The sequence below is a fragment of the Erigeron canadensis genome, chromosome 6, assembly GCF_010389155.1.
Source record: "Erigeron canadensis isolate Cc75 chromosome 6, C_canadensis_v1, whole genome shotgun sequence".
Classification (NCBI taxonomy): Eukaryota; Viridiplantae; Streptophyta; class Magnoliopsida; order Asterales; family Asteraceae; genus Erigeron; species Erigeron canadensis.
The window spans coordinates 27,500,724-27,519,879 of NC_057766.1; the positions used below are offsets into that span (position 1 = coordinate 27,500,724).

General features: G+C 36.0%; 1 protein-coding gene across 1 annotated transcript; it reads left to right on the plus strand.

Moving 5' to 3' along the window:
• Positions 1 to 5,800: 5,800 nt before the first annotated feature.
• LOC122605556 (cold-responsive protein kinase 1-like) lies at positions 5,801 to 12,858 on the plus strand. Its single transcript, XM_043778515.1, has 8 exons — positions 5,801 to 6,222; positions 10,376 to 10,773; positions 10,946 to 11,068; positions 11,186 to 11,316; positions 11,434 to 11,644; positions 11,734 to 11,965; positions 12,071 to 12,230; positions 12,310 to 12,858. Exons 1-8 carry the CDS (start codon positions 5,825 to 5,827, stop codon positions 12,556 to 12,558), a joined length of 1,902 nt encoding a protein of 633 aa, XP_043634450.1. The 5' UTR covers positions 5,801 to 5,824; the 3' UTR covers positions 12,559 to 12,858.
• Positions 12,859 to 19,156: the final 6,298 nt, after the last annotated feature.

Here is a 19,156-nt window from a genome sequence, read left to right on the forward strand (position 1 = left end):
CAAGAAGAGAACACTGCCAAAATGGTGGTAGATGGTGGTTGTCGACGTCCCATTGGCTCCTTGTACTTCCATGCAAGAGCCCTTGTCTTCTTTACCAAAATGGGTATGAGAGAGAAGACCCAAGTTTTGGTCCCAATATGTACCATTGGCATATGAGGTATGTTACAGTTGGAAGAACCACCATGTGACTCTTGTCTTCATATGGTTTGAAAACTTCCCGCCATGACAAACCTTTGAGCAGCATACAACCCGCTGAAGAGAGTCACTGGACTCGCTGAACACTTGCTAATGACATACGTCAGCGAGCAAGTCTTGTCAGCGAATCCAAGACTCAACAATCTCCCCTTATTCGCTGAATAGACTTGCTGAGTAAATGAGACTTAAAAATAATGTAGTATGAAGTGTGGAAGAAAGATGTCTTTTATATCATCAAAGAATAGTACAAGCTGAAGCATAAAGCTTTTACAAAGTAAGACATTTAAAGATTAGCAGCTTCAATCTCCCAAGCGTCCTCGTGCTTGGCAATTCTCAGCACTGGATCTTCTCTTCTAGCTGGCTTCATCAGTTCTTCATCAATCTTGCTGATGTCTGATCTAGCACTAATTATCTTAGCAAATCTTGTTCTGATGCTGATCAGAAAACCAGTAGATGCTTGTTCAATCTCTGCCAGCCTAAAGAAGAGTTGATCATTTCGGAAATTTTTAAAGAATATGCCAGCAGGGTTTTCAAGTACTCTCCCTTCTTCAAAAAGGCATCTGGGAGGAAGCCTTAGATTTACGCCAGCATCGGTTGGGATGGGAGGAAGGTCAAAAAGCAATGGCTGCATGGTCTGCTTTCTTTTCTGTGCACGCTTGCCTGCTGAGGAGGAAGAGACAGCAGCTGGAGACGCAAAGATAGCCCTTAGCATTGGAAGGTCTGCCTTAAACTTTGTTTCGAACCTCATAGCCCTATCAAAATAGTCTTTCAGCATCTTCTAAAGGTGTTCATAGCTGGCAACCTTTTTATCCTTTATCAGCATATATACTTCAAACCATTCTGAAGCTCCTCCGTTGGTGAACTTCACATCTTCAATTCGTGTTGGTGCGTTGCTCCCTTGCCTCAAGATTTTCAGATTGGTTTTAGTTCCCATAGCGGCTCTGTGAGCCTCCACAGCAGTTATTCTTTGGGGTCTCTTTCTCTCATTCATAATTTTTAACCACTTGGCCTTTTCAGTTTCAAACTTCTCTCTCTTCACTTTAAGCTGCTGCTCTACATCAGCTTGCTTCTGCCTGTAGAGAGCTTCAGGCCCACCAGTGGTTAGTAGCATTCTTTGTTCTCCATCCATCGATCATCTTTCTCCAAGAGGGCCAGATGTTTGATATATTCTAAGTTCTTCTTTTCATTTTCTTTGTTTGCTTTCAGTTTGTCCAACTCCTCTAGGGCCTCTTCTTGAGTTCTTCCCTCAGCAGTAAGAGAAAGGATATCATTAACTTGGAATTGATTACCTGTTGGGGAAGTGATGGATACATTTTGAGCAGAGAGAGACGAGGAAGGTCTTTTGAAAAAGCCAGCATCAGTCAGCTGCTTTCTTTGTGCTACAGTTATTTGAGAGACTTCAGCATTTCCAAGGAAGCGAGGATGGAAAATATTAAGTACTTCCTTGGATCTGTCCCTTGCCATTTCTTGTGCAAAACCAGCTTCCCATGCTACTCTAACTGCACGGGGACTCATTTCCTCTTCCTCTTCATCATGAATGTTCTCAATACGGGGAGCTTCAACAACTATCAATTGTTGCTCCCCCTCAGCATATGCACCTTCAACTGTCTCCCCCTCAACACCAGCAGGGGGAACATCAGCAGCTTCTATTATTGTAGTCTCCCCCTCAGCACCAGCAGGGGAAGCTTTACTTGTATTTTCTACCACCACCATTGCTAATTCTTTATTTGTAGTTTCGGTGGGTGCAGCAGTAGTTTCTTCATCAAGGACCTTATCAGCAGATTCTTCATATATGTCACTGACTGCCTTGTTAACTACCTTAGAGACAAGGTCCATGATTTTAGCATCAACTCTCTCCCCCTTAGAGGTTGTATCATTAATTACAACCTCCACTGATGCTGTTGGAGCTGCCTGCTGATTGAGAAGTTGAGACAACATCTTCTTGATCTCCCCAACTTCAGTCTCCAACTTCTGTTGGAACTTATGATCTTCCTCAATAAATGAGACATGGGGAGAAGGAAGACTGGCCATTCTAGTTTCCAAGGCATTGATAGCCTTGGTGTTGCTCTCGACCTGGTTAATGAGAGGAGAGACCGGGTCAGCAACCTTCTTTAACTCAGCAGCAGCAGAGTCACTGCTGCTGGAAGCTTTCCTTGCTAGGAGACGTGTGCTATTTCCAATCTTGCACAACGATCGAGATAAACCTCTGATGGCCTGCCGATCTCTTTTTATAACATTTGAGTAAGTGCGCAGCTTTTCTTGATCAGCAGCCATTGAAATGGACTTGTCTTTTATTTTCTCGATGTTGGCAGTGTTTTCTTCTTGCTTTTGGTACCAACTTTGCAATGTAGTCACCAGTCTGTCATCTTCAAGATTTTTAATGTCAATTGCCAGTTTGGCAGCACTGGTGAGATCATTGAGCTGGTCCTCCACTCTGGCCAGCCTGTCAGAATAATTGGTAGAGTAGGAGATACCCAACTCTTTGGCATCTTGTGGTTCAGTAACAGGCTTGCCAGCAGATGTGCAGCCAAAAGCACTTGAGAAAGATGAAGGCATGCCAAGAGATAACATGGTGTTCACTGGCTGCATAGGTGGAGTCTTAGGTCTGGCAAAAAGAGTCAGCACCTCAGTTTCAACATTTGCTGCTGCATCATCATTTGCAGCAGCTTCTTCAAAACTTCCAATAATGGCTGCTGCATTTTCATCATCAGCAGCCTCTTCTCTAGCATCAACCTCCATGTCACTTGCTTCAAGTTCATCAGCCTGGTTGGAGAAATCCAGCTGGAATTCATCAGCAACAAACTCATCCAGCTCCAAATCACTCTCATCATCATCATCAACTTCAATACAAACATTTCCTTCATCACCACATACATCCTCAGTATTCTCAAAGTCAGTAGCCATCCTTTCCTCAACTGAAAAATTTAGAGGGGTAGGGGAACCGGGTGCCTCAGCTTCAGTGTGTTGTGTCACCAAACCATCATCGACCGTAGATTTTGTTGTCTCTAGCATCACCTGTGATATAGCTGCTGACAACGACTCAGAGGGTTGAGAAGAAGAGGGAATTATTTGTTCGGTTGACTCAACTCTAGTGGGCTGGGGTGGCCCTTGATCTTCACCAACCTCGCCTACAGAAGATTGAGGTGGCTGCTTTCGGTTACCCTTTTTCTCGTCAGCAGCCTTTTTTGAGACTGCTGATGGGCAGGCTGGGTCTCTATTGTCCTTGGGTAGTGAGGACTTCCTAACCTCAGAAGTTTGGCCCTTTAGTACTCACTGCTGCTGTTTTGGGACAACAGCAGGAGGTGAAATGGAAGAAGTTGAGACGAGTGTTTTCTTGGTTTTCTTGGGAGTTTTGGAGGTTGCTGGGGGGATTATCAGCATACCAGCTCCAGCAGGGTTAGGTTTGTAGATTTCAGGGTACACAAAGTATAGTACCTGTTTCATTGCTGGAGTGAGCACATCATACTTCGGATCAAAATTCTCTGGGTCGCAAGCTGGAATCTTATAAACAGAGCTTGCAACCCTTGGAGAGAGGATGAATTGAGCACCTTCAGAAGATGCTGAAAGACTATTTTGATAGGGCTATGAGGTTCGAAACAAAGTTTAAGGCAGACCTTCCATTGCTAAGGGCTATCTTTGGGTCTCAACTGCTGTCTCTTCCTCCTAAGCATGCAAGTGTGCACAAAAAAGAAAGCAGACCATGCAGCCCTTGCTTGCTGACCTTCCTCCCATCCCAACCGATGCTGGCTTAAATCTAAGGCTTCCTCCCAGATGCTTTTTTGAAGAAGGGAGAGTACTTGAAAACCCTGCTGGCATATTCTTTCAAAATTTCTGAAATGATCAACTCTTCTTTAGGCTGGCAGAGATTGAACAAGCATCTACTGTTTTTCTGATCAGCATCAGAAGAAGATTTGCTAAGATAATTAGTGCTAAATCAGTCATCAGCAAGATTGATGAAGAACTGATGAAGCCAGCTAGAAGAAAAGATCCAGTGCTGAGAATTGCCAAGCAGGAGGACGCTTGGGAGATTGAAGCTGCTAATCTTTAAATGTCTTACTTTGTAAAAGCTTTATGCTTCAGCTTGTACTATTCTTTGATGATATAAAAGACATCTTTCTTCCACACTTCATACTACATTATTTTTAAGTCTCATTTACTTAGCAAGTCTATTCAGCGAATAGACTGAGATTGTTGAGTCTTGGATTCGCTGACAAGACTTGCTCGCTGACGTATATCGTCAGCAAGTGTTCAGCGAGTCCACTGACTCTCTTCAGCGGGTTGTATGTTGCCCAAATGTTTGTCATGGCAGGAAGTTTTCAAACCATATGAAGACAAGAGCCACATGGTGGTTCTTCCAACTGTAACATAACTCATATGGCAAAGGTACATGTTGGGACCAAAACTTGGGTCTTCTCTCTCATACCCATTTTGGTAAAGAAGACAAGGGCTCTTGCATGGAAGTACAAGGAGCCAATGGGACGTCGACAACCACCATCTATCACCATCAAAGGAAGGTTGTGTTGCCCTAATTCTTCCTCTATATAAAGCAACACAACCGCTTTGTATCAAGTGTGTTTGTCATCTTTAAAGTGTGTGTCACTTGTAATTGTTCAAGTTTATAGTATGTCTAGACTTAGCAATTACCTTGTTCATTTGTATTCTTGTAAGTCAAGTTTGTAAGATCGACATGTATTCATCGTTTAATCAATGATACATATGATTATACTTGCATTGATTTATTACAGTTGAACTTGTCATTGTTCTTGTTCTTTATCTCCTTATTTACTTTCTTGTCTAGCTTAACTATAACATAAGTTGTGCATTCGTGGACTGTCAAGAACTTGGCTTTGATACCACTTGACAGTCCACGAATGCACAACTTATGTTATAGTTAAGCTAGACAAGAAAGTAAATAAGGAGATAAACAACAAGTTAAGCAATGATTATAATCTGTGTGTTGAGTCTTGTTAGCGAATCCAAGACTCAACAGTTGACCTTTGGAAAAATCCACCTGGGTTCGAATCTCACTTCATACATTGTAGGAGTGAATTATCAGGGGGTGTTGTCAATAGTCCTTAGTTTCATTCCAGGTAAGCATGGTTTGAGTTACGCATGTTGCCAAATTGAATGTTACATTGGTGTTTCGAATGTTAAAGGTTAGCTACTAACAACTAATTCGCTGTTAAAAAAAATGAATAAAAAAATATTCATATAAACTAATTAAGTTAATACAGTTATTTTTTTTATTTATTAAATAAAAAATAGAAAATTTTAATTAACTTCATTCAAATTTAAGTATGACATTTAATCGTGACAAACTTTAACATATGATAAACAAACAAGTTGTATATGGCATATGGGATCAATTTTGGCTACTTTTGTCGTTACATGATAAGGAATGCATAAGAAATACTTGAGGAAAAAAAAAGAAAAAGAAAAGACAACTACATGGACATTCGTGTGTACTTATCTTTAAGAAGGGACAATTCGTAAAAATAAATTAAAAGCCAGAGGACGATTTCTGTAATTTATCCTACGGAGTACTCGTATAATATAATCTAGCTCCAATTTGAAAAGAGTGAAGCTAAAATACACACAGAGAGAATTGAATAAAAAGAAAACGAAAAACATGACCAACAAATTGACATGGCGGCTTGCAACTTTGATGGTCGTGGTGGCGGTATTCATATCAATGGCAGAACCAGTGACATCATCACAGTCTCATAACAGAAACACCACTCTGATAAGATCTTATTGTAGTTTTTTTCGTGGTAGGAGCGAAAAATATTTCTTGAGCAATCTCAACACCACCCTTTCTAGCCTGCGTCAACAGTTGTCGGTCAACGGTGTACGCTATGCCATTGCACGTACATTGCTCAATGGCGAGTCCGTGTGGGGCCTTGCTTCGTGTCGAGGTTATGTCTCGAATACTGATTGTGTTGCTTGTTTCGACTATGCTGTCACTCAGCTAAAAGTATGTGGGACAGTCAATGGAGCTAATGCTTATTACAACGATTGTGATGTCAGGTTTGTACGTATAGTTTTTTCTATTTTTTTCTTAGTTATTTATGACTTCATTTTGTTCTTTTTATCACTTTAGCATTAATTCATCGATCTGGCCTATATCTATAGAAAGCATAAAGAGAAAATTGTACAGTATTATGGTCCGGAGTATTTTTAAGAAATTAGTTCATGAAAATATATAACTGTCATGAAAATAACTAAACTTTGTTCTGTTTGTTACTTGTTAGTATGTGTAACTTTATAAATCTCTAATGTGTGTATTAAACTTTTATTTTTTCACCATTAAAGTATTTAATTTACAACCTCTATCGTGTTCAGCAAATCTATTTTTTGTTTTACTATTGTATGTATTAATTTTGATTTTATTACTTATTGTATGTATTTAACTTGACCTGTTTTTACTATTATGTGTTTTTTTTACTCATTTATAAATTATAACTAACTATTACAAAAATGTATATAGTAAAAACAAACTAAGTTTTTGGACATTTTATGTTGATAAATTGTTCAAATCGTGTAACATGATATAAATAACAACTCATTTGAGCTAACACGTAAAAGTTTTGATTGGTCGATTATATGATTTGAATATTATTACAAGGTTGTCAATATAGAATGTCTAAAACCTTAATTCGTCCTACTATAAATATTTGAACATATTGTTTACATTCCAAGATAATTCTTTACTTTTAAAATTTTCATATCTAGAACTTTGTTCATTTGAGTCGTAAATTTTCTTTGGAAACTAGGGGATAAATCTTGACCATTGAATTATCCCCTCAAAAATAAATCTCAACCCTTGATATCCCTCCCCTTTCCTGTCGTCTCCTTCCCCCCAACACACACACACACACACACACACACACAATCTGCCCCTCTCTCTCTCTCGCTCTCTCTCCCCGCTTTTCCGGCGACGGGATCTTGAACCACCGTCATCTCCACATTTATCTCTAACCGCGACAGCGACCAACTCCTCCTCCTTCTTCTCCGGCGACACAACCGTCGGAAAAAGCAACAAACTTCGCCAGAAAACTTCAAACGCCGATATATCATTCGTTCCTTCGAATTAGAACATCACACTTCTACCAAAACACTCACAATCACACCGCGAACAAACCCTGACCAAAAATTAATCCGATCTATACTCGCCGGAAAACTTGAAAAACTCACCGGAAAAATTAAAAACACTATAGCTGTGTTGCTTCTTCAAATTAATGCATGAAACTTGTACCAAAACACTCAGAAACACATTCCGCACAAACCCTATCCAATAAACACTGTTTTTGAGCTCGTCGGAAAAATCAGTGTCGCTGGAAAATCAGAATCCGCCATCTCTTGGATCTCCGCCGGAGTAACCAATCAAGCTTGATTGGCTTGACCAATCAAATATGATTGGACAATGTCGCTGGAGTAATTCGCCGGAGTAACCAATCAAGCTTGATTGGCTTGACCAATCAAATACGATTGGACAATGTCGCCGGAGTAACCAATCAAGCTTGATTGGCTAGACCAATCAAATATGATTGCACAGTCGCCGGAGTAATTCACCGGAGTAACCAATCATGTTTAATGGGATTTTGATGATGATTGATCCAAAGGCTGAGATTAGTCCCTTGGTTTCCATCATTTTTAAAAGATCCATATGAATCCAACCCATTTTAGTAAATATTAACTTCATTATATACTTCTAGAACCTTAAAATGGAATTCTAACATTTATTTTTCAAATTAAATTCGGTCGAAAGTCAACTTTAAGTGTTCCTGATTAAGATATTATCATGAAGCAAGAACTATGATCATGTTCTTCTGATTATTCCCTCCGATAAATATGATAAATGCTAATGCTAGTATTCTTAACTTGTATATTTATTTTACGTCAAGAGTAATCACTTCATTCATGTGCCGTGTGTCAATCAAGTTCAAAAAACATATCTGTTTATCCTTTATTTCTATTACATTATAAAATATTTGTTCTTTTTATTTTTTTTAACTTAAGTAATTGAAAATCTCAATATTTGTTCTTTTTATTTTTTTAACTTAAGTAATTGAAAATCTCAAGACACTTCTGACATTTATTCACAATACCCTAAAAAGAAATTCTAATCACTCATTTTTTCATCTCTCTTTAAATATCAACCATTCTTCTCTCTTGCATAAATTATTTTATTCCTCTAATTCATTTAAAATCTTTTATCTAAAATACCATACATCGATAGATTATGAAAATTGTATGTGTGTTTTTAAAATTTCATGCTCTTTCATTGGAGATGTCATTCGATATACTTTAGACAAAATTTTAAATCCGATGGCAGAGGCCATACAGCTAAGGCATTTGGCTATCACACTCTATGACCTATCACCTCTTATGACCTGTCACACTTCAACCCTACCATCTCACCGTCACAACGCGCAATTTCTTTTCTCGTTAAATTCTAATGCGTAGGATTTCTGTTATCCCAATTGTCGCGTGTCGTCCATTTGAGAGGCCCAACTCTATTAATCTAAAATGTAACTCGGGCCCTTTTTGTTAAAAAAATGTTTAAAATATATATAAATGTAAAGATGGTTATATATGAATGCACAATACAGAAGTGTAGATGGTGGTTAATGTGTTGGTTTAAGATTTTCAAGATGAAGTAATGTGATCTTATCTTTTGTTGTTGAAGAAGAAGCCATAATGAACTTATAATGAACAACAAATTAAACTAAAAGAGATATAATAATAATAATAATAATAATAATAATAATAATAATAATAATAACAATAATGATAATAATAATTTAAGTTCATAATATATTGAATTTCATAAAAGTGATGATCTTTAAAAGTTAAAACATGTTACTTGTTATAGGAGGTGGTCGAACCTTTTGGTAGTCGGCTTTTGTTTTTGGCCCGGTCGTTTTTTTTTTTTGGGGAATATGTGAGAGTTATTTATAAGTTATTTAGATTTAATTATTAAAAGTATATTGAAAAAAATAAAGAATTAATAAAGATGGAGAATTAGGCTAAAAGAAAAAGATTAAGGGTGTTAAATATACCCTCAATTTTTCTTTTTAGTTATATACATATACAAATAAGTAATTAAAAAATTCCATGAGCTTCCGCTCTAGCGCAATCATTCTCCACCAAAATTCATTGTGGGGTCACTATATATGATGGATGAAATTTGGAAAAAGGACAATGAGATCAAAAGTCAAAACTTCAAATTCTACAATATTTCACTTTTACTTGGTTTAACTTAACTTTATAGAATGATATATAGGTGAACAATGTCTAGGTCCGGTGTCTGAAAGAAAGGTAAGGATTCTGTCAAGTTAGTAATAACTTTAGGGGTAAAGTTAAAAAAATCTTGATTTTTAAATTAAAAACAAATGTCAAGATTGAATAATCATCTTTGAATCTTAACTCTTGATTTTAAATCAAGGGTCAAGATCCTTTCAACTTTACTCCTTAAGTTGAGATAACTTGAAGAGATCTCTACCCCTGAAAAAAACAATTTCTCTACCGATTTAAACCTTTTGGAAAAATTACACGTAGAAATTAAAAGTCTTAATTCTTAATATTTTGAACGTACACGGACAAATATTAAAACACTAGGTATAGAAAATTACTTTGTTCTAAATGAGTTTGGATGGCCAAACCCAAATCAAACCTTTTATTTTTAATTTTTTTGAACAACATCAAACCTTTTTATTAAATGTGTAGTTTTGTCGATCCATTTACAACATAACCACATTTAGCAACAACACGAACCAACTCACTTTGATCGTCTCGTGTTAGCTTCGTGTGGGAAGTTGCCAATGTACTTTTTCTTTTGTACACGGAATTTTAATCCATTAAACTAACCCATCTTCTAGTAATTCTCTATTTTTTTTAGGGATTAATCACTGAACGACCAATGTACTTTTTCTTTTGTACACGATTGGAATATTGAGATGTATCACCAACAAACTTTTTAATTTTGTGCATAGTTGACCAAATGTTAACTTATTTACCGGTTTACATTATTTTAGATAATGTGTCGCTTAGCTGGCAACCACATGGACGTTTAATGAAGTTGACATGGACTCAATATTCCAGTTTAATAGGCAACCGTGTACAAATGAGAAAATACGTTAGTTATCCATTGATTAATCGGTTTTTTTGTATAATGTAGGTACGAGAATATCAACTTCTATGCTGATGCTAATATAAGAGCTGGTGCAGTTATATGTGGCAATAAAACATCACATCATCCATCAGACTTTAGAAAAACAACCAACAGCTTGTTATCAGATCTTCGAACCGCAACACCAAAAACATCAAATTATTATGCAGCTTCAACTAGGCAACTATCTAACAGTAATGTTACCGTGTATGCCATTGCCCAATGCAATCTAAACTTAACGCAGAGCGTTTGTAAAGATTGCTTGAACTCCAGATATAATTCTTTGGATGATTGTCTTCCTGGCACAACCGGGAGGGCTATTGACAATGGATGTTTTATGAGGTATTCTAAGACTCCTTTTTTCAGACCAAATCAGACAACTGATATTACGAATCTCCTAGGGGATGGTGAGTCCTCTCTGCTCTTCAAAAATTAGTCTTTTTAATATTTTCTACCACCTGTAGCATCTAGAACTCAGTCATTAGCTATGCATTAGTGTTCAAGTTAAAGTTTACATGTAATTTTGTTTGTCAATATTGTACCTTTGGATGTTTTGACATTTCATATCAATGTTTACAGGAGATTCAAGCAAAAAGAAATCCATAATTGGTGGAGTTGTAGGAGGTGTATGCTTTCTATTTTTGATAGTGGCATTTTTCTTATGGCGGCTTCGATCTAAAAACAAAAGTTCTTGTGGAAGAGGTAAATATATTATATACACTACAAGATGATGTATGTTTGCAAATATATCTAGAAATAATCATATCAGAGACCTTTCTGACTGGTTGCTTTGCTAAATTTATGATTTTGGATCATTAGATAAAACATCTGGATCAACTGAGTTGCTGCAAGGTCCAGCAAGATACACGTATGATGATTTAAAAATAGCAACAAATAATTTCAGTGATGAGTACAAACTTGGAGGAGGGGCGTTTGGTGAAGTATACAAGGTATTTATAATGTTAAAGCACTTATGTATTTCAACATATGTTGCTTCTCCTCGAATAAAGAAAAATGAAGTATCCTCGTTTCGTTTAGTTAACTGTTTGTGTAACACCATGATGCAGGGTACATTCAAGAATGGGGATACAATTGCAATTAAGAAATCAGTTATGGCATCTACTAGAAGAGGGATACACATTGATGATGAACTTAAGATCATATGTAACGTTCATCATCGTCATATTATACGCCTACTTGGATATTGTCGCAAAGGGCCACTCTTGTTTCTTGTCCATGAGTACATGGAAAACGGCAGCCTTGATCAGTTTCTTTATGGTGAGCCTGAGATATGTTATTTGATTTATGAGAATTTGTCCCTGTTAAGATCTCTATTTTGGATTGAGTAAGTTACTTCTTGCCAACAGGTGACAAGTCAAGAAATTTAACTTGGAGACAGAGGTTTGATATAATCTTTGGGACAGCAAGGGGTCTTGCATACCTACATGAGCAATACCATGTTACCATCATTCATAGGGATATTAAAACCAGCAACATTCTACTCGACAACGAATTTCAGCCAAAAATTGCAGATTTTGGGATGATAAGGCTACTACCAGAAGAAATGACCCATCTCAGCACTAAAATGGCAGGATCCTTGTATGTTCAAACTAATAAACACATATGTAGACTAATACTAATTCAATTTTTGCATTTCCCGGATGGAAGTGTAAGCTAATAACCATACATCGTTAATCTTTCCAGGGATAGTGCTTATGTAGCACCAGAATACGCCATTCATGGGCAACTATCTGAGAAAGTAGATACTTATAGCTTTGGTATTGTTGTCCTTGAAATTATTAGCGGGAAGAGGTGCCGTGTTGTCAAAGATGGTGAATTCGGTAGCCAAAGCCTCCTTGATCATGTAGGCATCCCACATGTCGATATGATTATTCAGTTATAGTTTATCCATCTTTAACTTTTTCTGTTATTGTTTCTGATAGGCATGGAATCTATACGAGTGTGGGCAGCATTTGAATCTGATGGATGACAGACTAGACCCTAGCGAATATCAAGCAGAAGATGCAAAAAAGATCATAGAGATAGCTCTGATGTGCACTCAGTCACCAGTCTCTGCAAGGCCAGCTATGTCTGAAGTTGTTGCACTTTTAGGTGACAGATCACTTGAAGAAATGCTACTCGTAAGGTCTACATTCCATGACGATGCCGTAAAGATTGAAGTTGATACCTAAAGATCATTTTCCTCCAATGTGGCAATGCCACTGCCTCTTTATTTACACCACATTACTAGTTTGATTTTTACAAAAATGTATGGTAAAATCACCAACATTAATGTACATGCCTCTGTTTTCCCTTTCAAATTCCACCCCTGTTTCTCTACCCTGCATATATGTAGCTTCTACTGACCCGAGCCCCAAGCACCATATTGTATATGTTTTACCTTGTGGATTATACAATTCATATACGGAGTATGTGTGAAATGTTAAGAAAAAAACTATTATGGTACATTAATTCTATCCCACTTAATTAAACAGAGGAATTCACATATACATCATTCTTTGACCCACAACCTTACGTGGATGCCTACAAAACGAAAAGCACATAACACCCATTATGCATGTTATTTTTGAGATCTAGGATGCATCTGATATTGTTACATCAATACATCTCATATTCTATACCATTACATTTGTCTTTCAACTCTGCACAAATCGAACAAAAATCTCTGCCTAACACTATCAAACGTGCCTTAACTCACTTTGATATGGGGACTGACACACCCACACGCTCGTCCATGAAGATATGTGATTAAAAAACAAGAATTTGAAGAAGTATATTACATTTTCATGACTCTAACCATGCCACATAATATCGAAAAATGATTTATTACAAATGTTATTGAATACATGATTGATGTTATGTTTGTTCGGAAAATTCAAAAATTAATACTTTTATGCGCAAAACATCTAAATAATTAGATCCATTTGTGCTCATGTTTCTAAAACCCATGTATCACTTTTTAATTAGTTAAAGTATACGCCATTAGCTTAAAACAACCAATTCTTGAATTAGAAAATACCCTGACACATCTTAATCGGCCATTAATTTGGGACTATGATAATTATAAGGGATTAAGGGATTAATTATAGGATGATTAACGTACTTTTCGTTTATATATGGTTGCTTATTATTATACTCTTTTTTATTGATATATACTAGTCTTCAGACTCGTCTATTGGACGAGTAGTCTCAAAATATATAGACCAAAAGTTTTAAACCTATTATAAAAGATCCAAACTTTATTACTTTCACACATCAAAGTTCAAAACTTTTTAACTAATTTCATCCGTATAATCAATATCACAACTTAATCAATACAAAACTACTTATACACATATGTAAAGTATGAATATACTACTTAAATATAAAACTATACAGTGTGATTGTCAGGTTTAAAGGTGCAAAAGTAGTACTTATATCTAAATAAATCCCAAAATTCAATGCCAATTTTTCACAAAACCTAACAGAGAGTTAAATCAAATTTATGCTAAAACTGAATTTGGAAAGAAACACTCATGAAATTTGGACGAAAATTGTGTGGAATACATCAAGAATAAATAAAAAACTACAGACTAAAACACGAAACATGCGAAGATTAACTTCATATCAAATCAATTCCAGTTAACCCCCTTTTTTCATCTTCTTTTTATTGGCAAATTCGTTACTTTTGTTTGTTAATTTGTAATAATTAGTTAAATACAAAATTTGCAGTTCGAAGGAACAGAGAAGGAAAAATATCAGATGATGAAAGAGGTGAAGAATAGCTCGTGAAGTTGTAAGTAAATACAAATTCTTACCCCTTTTTCTTAGGTTATATATTTATATGTGTGTGCAAAGAAAGAGAAGAAGCTCAAAAATAAATATGCAACACGTTTAGAAAAAAGCCCAAAAACTAATGTGCAAATATATTAGAAACTTTAAAAAAAATTATAAAAATACATATCAATTTTGATAAAGATGAATAATTATTATAACATAAGAATTTAATTTCAAAGAATAATGATTAAACATTAAATATATATATATATATATCCTTTTTTTATATTAAATTCGAAAGGTAGTCGAATTTTTTTTTATGTTGAGAATTTGTGATGGTTTTTTCGTAGACTATATATAATAATAATAATAATAATAATAATAATAATAATAATAATAATAATAATAATAATAATAATAATAATAATAACTTTTTGGGAGAATTTTAAGGATAAAAAGCCTTGTACTTTATTTTTTATGAAATAAGAATATAGATCGACTTATAATATTTTAATTAAAAAATATTAAAAAATAGATGATTAATTAGGAGAGATAATCAGGCTCAAGGAGGGGATTAGGGGTGTTAAATGTACCACCAATCTTCTATTTTAGTTATATAATAAATATTACATATCAATTTTGATAGAGATGAATAATTATAATACCATAAGAATTCAATGTCAAAGAATAATGATTAAACATTAAATATATATATATACATATATATATAGGGTAAAGTTATTTTGAGAACCCTTTTTTTTGCGAGAACCTTTGAGAACTTTCAAGCACAACCGATGATTGTTCTTTATATGAAAATTGTTTTTTGACTGTTTTCTGAATAACTTATGTGTAATTTTGAAGTTTATAATTGTGTGGAGCAATGGATTATCATTCGCTATACAATTATGTGGAGATTTGGATATTTAATCACATGTGCACGAATATTGCTATGAACACATGTATGCAAGTCGATCACATGTAATCATAGCAATATTCGTGAACATGTGATCACGAATCAAAATCTCTACATAATTGTATAACGGATGATAATCCATGCCTCCACACAAGGTCAAAAACCTTACCAATGGGCCACCAACCCCGTTGGCTCATAATTTGTTGTTATATTATACGTATAACTTCATTATTGTTTTGTTAAGGGTCTGATTGAGGTTGTCAAGGAGGTGATGCCCAGAGCAGAGCACATGCAGTATGCAAGGCACATTTATGAGAACTTCAAGAAAAATTACAGTGGTGAGCATTTCAAAAACCTCTTTTTTTTTAACAGCAAGGGCCGGATCACGGGTATCCGACCTAAACCATTTCAGAAACTAGTTCTGGAGAGCATGTAAGGCAACATATCCTGTCCAATTTGAAGAAGTTATGAAAGATGTAAAGTTAGCTAACCCTAATGTTTTTAAGTACTTAATGGATAGAAACCCTAAAGCCTGGTCTAGGGCCTTTTTTTGGCTGCATACTGGTTGTGAAGCAGTAGAGAATGGGTTTGGTGAATGTTGGAATTATGTAGTTTTGAAGGTTAGGAATAAGCCTATAATAACCCTGCTAGAAGATTTAAGGGTAAATCTTATGATTAGACTAGAGAGCATCAGGGGTATAAGTTCTAAATGGATACATGATGTGTGTCCTGCCATTAGAAAAAAATTAGACTTGGTAAAAAATCAAAGGAGTGGATGGTTGGTAATTCATGCTGGGGATAATAAACTTGAGGTCAGGAATTATAAGTATTCATATGGAGCAGATGTGGATGCTAGATCTTGTGACTGTAGGTTATGGGATCTGAGTGGAATTCCTTGCGTTTATGCTGTGAATGCCATATTTAGATTAAATGAGGAACCAGAGGACTACATTTCATGTTGGTTTAGAAACGGTATGTTCATGGATGCTTATAGTCAATACCTTAATCCTGTTGGTGGAATGGATACATGGGAAGTAACCCTAATCATAATGTACCCTTGCCTCCAAAACCTAGGATCATGCCTGGGAGGCCAAAAGGTAGGAGAATTAGAGCAACCCATGAACCTAGGGTAAGCCACAATAGAAGGGTAACAAAATATGGTGTGGAAATGACTTGTTCTAATTGTTGGCAAAAAGGCCACAATATTAGGGGTTGTAAAAATGAACCCACTGAGAGGCCTTCACATATACCAAAACCTAGAAAGAAAAGGCATGCATCTGAGAGACAACCAGATGATGAAACACATAATCAATCAGCCCATGAAACACAGAATGAACCACATGTTCAAACACAGAATCAACCGCTTGATGAAACACCAAATCAACAACCCAATCAAGAAAGCAGTCAACCAACTAATGAAAGGCAGAGTGAAAGACAGAGTCAACCAAAAAGGAAAAAAGTTGCAAGTAACTTGTTTGGTAGTCAAGAAACCAGTGAAAGACATAACTCATGGGAACAAGTTTGTGCAAGGTAGTCTGGTAGGAGACAATCTCATAGTCAACCACTTCCTGACATGCAGAGGACTGCAAGTCAACCACCAGCAAGTTAGCCACCTAGGACTGCAAGTCAGCCACCAGTTTATATGCCTAAGTTTGTAAGTGAATCAAGTAGTCAGCCAACAAAGAAAGGAAGTCAAGCAGCTACTGAACCACAAAGTAATGATGCATCAAGGTTTTCAAACCAGCCAAGTAATGAGCCAGTAAGGTTGTCAAGTCCACAAAGGTTCTCAAGTAGCCAGCCAGCCAGGTTCTCAAGTCCACCAAGTAGCCAACCAACAAAGTCTTCAACTGCAGCTACTAGTCATTCAAAACATCGAAAAAAACCTGAACCAATAATTGAGAAGACAACCAACTCCTTTACTCAACCACCAATCAGTCCTGGAAGGAGGCATGGGGTTACAAAAGAGGGTTTCAAGTTTACATTGCCACCAACAGTCAGTAAGTTATTACTTTAATCTTGTTTAATTTATATATTATACTTACAATAATATATAAAGAGGGGTTATAGAGGGGTTACAATAATATATAATCTTTTTTAATCTTGTTTAATTTATGTGTTACAGATAGTGGTTATATAAGAAGCACTGAGGCCAAGTTAGGGATCAAGAGGGGTGGAAATGATTTTGGTAAAGGCAGGGGAGGACACATAGTTGCTTTTGGTAGAACAATGTCATGGCTAGAAAGTGGCATTGGTACATCAGGAACAATGGTTCAACCATCCAGACCACAATCAATTGAAGAAAGGATTACAGTGTCTGCACCAAGGCAACTAAGTGAGGCAAATCAGGGAAAGAAAGATGCATTAGACAAGACAAAGAAAAAACCTCCAACACCAAAGATGAAGGCTCCACCACTCAAACTCAGGACCCCTAGCCAGAGAATTTTGTCATAAAAGCTTGCAAAAAATGTACCAGGACCAGGAAGCACACCTGATGACATGCTTGTAATCGATTAGTTAAACAATTTAGGTCTAAAACTTAACTTATGTAACTGTATTGTTGTCTTTTGGGCTACGAATTTGTAGTAGTAGCTACATGTGGTATACACTTAAGTGCAGGAAAAGTATGATGTCTTTTGTGACTGCTAATTGTGGCATGCCATACTTAATTGCAGCTATTTTGTAACTATTAATCCTGCTATGAATGAATGGTATGTGGCAGTTATAATATGATGCCACAATATTGTATATGGTTTGTTAATCCTGCAGGAAATATATGATCTAGTGTCACTGCTAATTGATCTTTTTGTTTAAGATAGGTATGGTATGCTTTATTGTCACTTTTTATTTCCTTAGAAAAATGTTGCAACAAATTACATTATTTTGACAAAATCAACAAAATATGCCACAATAAAACACTTTCATTACATAAGTCCAATAAAACAGATACAATCAAACCAACACAACCTACTTAGTTCATTAGTACTAGTCCTATCACAATGATCAAAATGAATGCAACACCAACAGTAAAATAAAAAAACTTGTCTTTCATATTCACTCTTTTTTTCGACAAATTCAAGTCTTCCAATGCTTTCAACAGAAAATGAACCTTTGAATCATCTTCTTCGTCTCTCATACCAGATTTAAAGTTAGCAGATTCCTTTGATTGAGAATGAAGATCATAAACAAGGTCCTTGTAGTACTAATTTGGTAGTTCTTCATCAAGGAAGGAAAAGGTCGTACACTTTTGACTTTTCACCTGGACAAAAAACACAAAATAACCCTAATAAACAAACCCTAGTTCAATTTATTCATTATTATATGGAAACTCACCTTGGGGCATCGTACAAATCGCCTCCCTGGATTTTTTGTAGTCCACGAGGTGAAAACGAACATCTTTTCCCTGCAGTAACACTGCACATATCGATTAGTTGGGTTTCTTGAAGAAGTAGACGATCTTGAAGCCATGGGAGAAAAAGAAGAAGAAACAGAGTGGAAGAGAGAGCAGAAAAGAAAGAGAGGGAAAAGAGATGGGGGCGGGAGAAATAAAGAAAAAGGGGGGAAATATTAGGGTTGCGTTATTATTTATGTGACATGGAAGCCACGATGGCACGTTACCGGCTACAAAATTGATCCAACCGGTAACTACATGCTTTACTCAACTTAGTAAGTATACTTCCATCAAACGTTCAATTTTTTTGATGCATACATACAATAGTAAAAGATGACAAGTTACATATGTTTCGGTCAAAATTTACCTAAGATAATTTTAGAAAGGACTTTAGACAACTAATGAACCAAAGATTTGTAAGTGGGGTTTGGTGTTCAAAGATCCTCAAATAAAAGGAAAAGTTTTCTTATCAAAAATAAATAAACTAAGAGTTTGTAAAGTAATGCAAAATAAAGTAAAGATCTTAATGAAATGCAAATAAAAGTAAGAACACCAGAATTTTGTTGACGAGCAAAAACCCTTGATCCAGTTAAGGGATCTTAGGTAAAAAAAAAACCCCGGGAGGATACCATCGACCCTTCCTTTGTTCCTTTATTATTTTCGTTGATTACAATACGATGAATGAGTGAGTGATTTGATCGAACTAGTGAAA

What these genes read in the sequence shown, in the direction of transcription:
- LOC122605556 (XM_043778515.1), top strand. Translation starts at nt 5,825, where the DNA reads ATGACCAACAAATTGACATGGCGGCTTGCAACTTTGATGGTCGTGGTG. An exon ending in TACAACGATTGTGATGTCAG is followed by an intron (nt 6,223 to 10,375) that starts GTTTGTACGTAT and finishes TGTATAATGTAG; the next exon opens with GTACGAGAATATCAACTTCT. An exon ending in GCCAAAGCCTCCTTGATCAT is followed by an intron (nt 12,231 to 12,309) that starts GTAGGCATCCCA and finishes TGTTTCTGATAG; the next exon opens with GCATGGAATCTATACGAGTG.